Source organism: Neltuma alba, unplaced genomic scaffold (assembly GCF_004799145.2).
Source record: "Neltuma alba isolate B1F8T4 unplaced genomic scaffold, ASM479914v2 tig00006840_pilon, whole genome shotgun sequence".
NCBI lineage: Eukaryota > Viridiplantae > Streptophyta > Magnoliopsida > Fabales > Fabaceae > Neltuma > Neltuma alba.
The window spans coordinates 83,840-88,676 of record NW_021634594.1 but is presented as its reverse complement, the minus strand read 5'-3'; the positions used below and the strand labels follow the sequence as shown (position 1 = coordinate 88,676).

Below are 4,837 nucleotides of genomic sequence, written 5' to 3'. Positions count from 1 at the left end.
GGCACTTCCTCTCTCTTTCTTCGATGTTAATAAATTTAATTCTCACCTTCACTCCACACAGAGTCGCCGAGGTAGTAAAAACTTCCTATCCCTTTTTTTACAAGTTAAGCAACTCTTATTTATGCATTTCTATTTTTCATATTTTCGTTTTGTGAATGATTAGATACATTATTGTGATATAAGTGCGTTAATTTATTGGAAATTAAAATATTTCTTATTTTTTAATTATTTCATAACTTAATATTTTATTTTATACATATATTATTATATAAGTATATAATATTATTTTTTATTTAATTATTGTATTACCGGTCCGACCGTCGGTTCAACCGGTTTGAACCATGACCCATTATCTTTTCCGGTTTAATGTCCATTCTAGTTTTTAAAACATTGATTCACAGATGCATGTTGATGGGCTTGCCAAGACTAGGTTTGTTAATGAGTCCAACGCGTGCCCCAAATTAACCTAATCAAATGAAACTCGATTACCAATTATTTAATTAATTTATTGACCTTTCAAAGGTTTACCTAAAAGAATATTTCTTTGGTCTTTAATATAGGATCTAATTGAAGAGTTATATTATATTAAATTCAATGTAAGACATATTTTATATAATTATTAACTTTTTTCATATTAACCCTCTTGATTTTCCCTCAACAATAATTAAGGAGGAGAAAGAAAGAAATTAAAAAGATGTTTAAAATATTATAAATATATATCATATTAACTAATTCAACTCAAATTAATTAATTGAGCATTATATCAAGACTGGAGTCAAATTCTTTGGATGGGGGTATTGTGTGTCGGGGTAATATTCAGAAACTAAAACTCTGCAGCTAAAGCTGCAAGTGGGCTTGTTAACCGGAGGCGGAGGAGCTAGATGTTGGGCTTTAAGTGGCCCACATGGTTTAGCGCCGCTGGTATCTGAGGGCCTATTCTAGTCCCATAGAAAATATTACTGCTCCTCGTATTAAATATAGCGAGATTTAATTTATAGGGTAAAGGATCGAAAATACTATATAAACATATAGTTGAACTTAATGGCTCCCCAGTCTTTTTATTTTGATTTTTAAAAACCTCTTCCCCCTTCTTTATCTAGTTGTCTTTTACTATATTTCAGCTGAAATTAGGAAGTCCTAAAGTATCAAATACTCTCTCCGTCTCTTAGCATTTTCCTAATGAAGTCAAAAGCATAACATGAAAATTTTTCTGACAATTCCAAATTTACCTTTAATGTTTCGTATATACTGATGTGCGGTTATAAATAATTAAAGATATAATAACAAAAACGTGAAAATGTTATATTGAGTTCTTAAAGAGACATGTAAAAGCAAAAATGTGGTTTCAAAAGGAATCATATTTTGAAGCGAAGGAATTCAAAATGAGTAATATTGTTAATATTTGAGATGAATAGAGATAGCATATAATGGGATTAGGAGAATTATGTTATAAAAGAGGTTGGATAAAATTCTTCGTCGACCAACACAACTCTCTTCCTTTATTTGAATTTAGAATTGGCTATAAATTATAAGCATGTTAGGAGAATGTGATGATCAAAAGAAATCTTATATTGTCGGTTATAATTTTCTTGTGTTCTGGACAATATACTCAAATTCAAATTCGCTCGTATTATATAAGAATAACGCAACACACCAAACCAACATGGCTTCCTATGTAAGAACAACACAACTCAACAACAAACCAGCTCCTCTCTCTCTCTCTCTCTCTCTCTCTCTCATATTCATCAAACACCCACAATTCCATTTATCTGCAGCAACAATGTTTGACGGCTCTATTAATTGGAATCACCTTCATGATCTTCTTGTATACCTTGCAGATGAGGCTTGGAAGCATCATATAGAGTGGGAATTCGATCAATCCAAATATGGTCACAGGAAAGAACGCAGCACTATAAACCAAAGTCGAAGTCCATTGCTTCCATTGCAACCTAATAGTCAGCAAAATGGTTGCACTAAAAGCAAGCATTGTGGCGGTCAGCGAGCAAAACAGAAAAGCGAACCCTATATTCAGTTTATGTGGCAGAGACCTCTTAAAATCCCAGAGCTCAAATGGTGACGTGAGGATAGAAAGAAACATCACCACGGAAGCCAAGGAGAAGGCGAGTGCCACGATGTCCATGACGGTGAAGAAAATGAACACCGGCGATCTGAGGTCCACCGGCGTGCCGCCCTCACTCCCTCCCGGGATGGTGTAGGCAGCCGCAAAAACAACCGTGGCCACGAGCACCGATACGGTGGAGCAAGACTCGGCGGTTTGCTTGATCCATGATTGTGCGTCTGCAAGCATGTTATCGTGCTCTATGTCCAGAAGATCTCCTGCTGTAAGCCTTAAATAGTCACAATGCAAGTGCAGGTGCTTGGGAACAACTTCTGCCACTCTCTGCACAAACCAACAAATATTGGCCTTCTTAAATATGAATACCATTAATATATATCAGTGAAGATAAGATGAATAATAGCTAGTTATATAGTTTAATCTGTATGCTTACTTTGTACCATTTTAACTCTGCTTGAAGTTGGAAAGCTGCGCCAGCATGGTGAGATGCCCTGTAATAATCCATTCTAGCAACTTGATGCAAAGCTGTACGCTTCTCCCTAGATATTCGAGTGACCAATGTGCCAAAAGATGGATTTTTCTTGAGAAGTTTGAAGATTTCTAGCTGACGATGCTTGACGGCCATGTGGAGTAGGTTTTGTTCATCTTCACTTACGTGATTTACAGACTCTGGATGCTCTTCAAGGAACAGTTGAACGATTTCTATAATCCCATTGCTCGCAGCAACCAGCAATGCAGTGTGATTATCATAAGGGTTTTTCTCTCCTGCTTGCTTGTTTGGATCTTGGTCGTGGTCGTCGTCAAGAAGATCCTGTTTTTCTTGCCTCTTCTTTTCCTTGCGTTCCACTTGTTTCTTCCTTTTTGCGACGTTGTAAACAACAGATGGCAAAACGACCAGTGTTTTCTTAATATGATTGTAAGAGATCTGCCACGAGTAATCATGCTTAACCAGAAACTTGGCCAGACGCTCTGCTAACTGATGATGCTTCTTTCTTTTCCAGAGGGAATCAATCCCCACGAACACTGTTTGTCATACTATTTCATTAAATTTCAGTGTTGTGATCAAGGTGTGGGTGTTTTGATTCGTAAACAATATTCTTATTACCTTTAGCTAGATGTTTCCAAACCGCATAGTTGATCCTTGAAAGACCTGAATATCGGCTAAATATTGTGAGAGCCCTTGGACGTGATAATTAATGTTGTTGTAACAACAAGCTACGGTACCTGAAGCTGGTGGCTTGGCATCATTTTGTTGTCCAGTTTCTAAGTCTGATGACGGCCTAAGCAACTCGAAGCTATCGTAACCATCCATCTCATATCTTTCATCCGGAAGCACTATATATATATATATATATATATCATTTAATCCAAATTACGAGTTACATTCATTTGCATTCACACAGAGAAGAGAGAGAGAGAGGGAGGGAGAGAGAAAGTACAGTTATAGATGAGATTGGCAAGGGATCCCAGAGGGTAGTGGCTCCGAAAAGCAGTGGGCATTCTGGCGAGAACCTGAAGACAAGTCAGCCCACTTTTATTCCTCTCCAGCAGCAGACTGCTCACATCCATTGTCATTATTATCCAAAGAGTTACATCTGCACCCGCACATATATAGCAACACAAACACACCCACACAGCCGTCATCACATATATTTTGCAAAGACTAGTTTAGGGGCATGAAACTTTTTCATTGAGTGAGACCGAGAGAGGTGATAGGTTCAATCCCGTTTGCAATAACCAAGAGAGTCAACATTCTTTTGGCGGAAAAAAAGCTCTCATGATAACATTATGATTATGCAAAACGGAATAAAAGTCTCGACACTCTGATACTTTATCCTGAAGCACACTACTTTTACTTTAATCATAAAAATAAAATTATAAAATTACACAAGTGAAAAACATACTACCTCCTTGACATGAGATATATTTTGTATAGTGCAATTTACTGGTAGATCTTATATTTAAGGCTGGAGGTGATATATAGTAAAATAATGAAACTGTAAATAAAACAAATCTGATCTACGACAAAAAAAAAAACCTTTTTTTTAGCTTCGTCTGTAGAAAAATGGGAGATAGAGCGATGTATGGCAGATGATTCAAATTAAAATGATTCAACCAACCCAACAAACAACTCAAGATATACAGAGTACCTAGTGGAAACCATAATTAAAACAAGTGCAAGAAAGGAGATATATAGTTACCAAAAGATTGGCCATTCATACTCGCATGAAGAATGGTCCAATTATCACTGCGAAGATGAATTTTCATATCACTCTGAGGCTGAGCTGCCGCGCGTTTGGCCATATGGATTACCATCTTCAAGTTGCCGAACTTAGCTGCCCTAAACAGTGGGGTTTCACCTTTTGCATTTTTCCTCTCCATCAATGGCCTTCCCCTTTCCTCCTCCTCCTCCTCCTCCGCCGGCGGCGGCCCCATCTTCTTTTCGAAGTCGAGTACGACATCAACCATCTCCACCACCCTGCTAAGCAAAGCGATTTCGTGAAGGAGAGTGTTAGCTTCACAGGTCTTCCTCGTGAAAGCAAGCCAGCGTTCTTTTTCTGAAAGCATCTCCAGCAAATCCTGAAGGAGTTTGGGGCTATCAGAGCGAGCTGTAACATTAATGGCGCTGTTCTTGACCAAGTCGAAATCCTCAAGCAGATCTTTCTTATCTTCTTCAAAGATTTCCTTGAAGGCTCTCCAATCTTCAGACCTAGAAGCTCTCTGAGCTCTTTTTATTCTCTCGCTGAACAGAGAAGCCTC

The 4,837-nt window shown here is 37.8% G+C and overlaps 1 protein-coding gene across 1 annotated transcript; it reads right to left on the bottom strand.

Moving 5' to 3' along the window:
• Window positions 1–1,765: 1,765 nt before the first annotated feature.
• Window positions 1,766–3,389, bottom strand: LOC114751257 (ankyrin repeat-containing protein NPR4). The gene is made up of 3 exons (XM_028939915.1): window positions 3,302–3,389; window positions 2,511–3,100; window positions 1,766–2,401 (listed from the first exon to the last, which is right to left on the bottom strand). Exons 1-3 carry the CDS (start codon window positions 3,387–3,389, stop codon window positions 1,766–1,768), a joined length of 1,314 nt encoding a protein of 437 aa, XP_028795748.1.
• Between the last annotated feature and the right edge of the window lie 1,448 nt (window positions 3,390–4,837).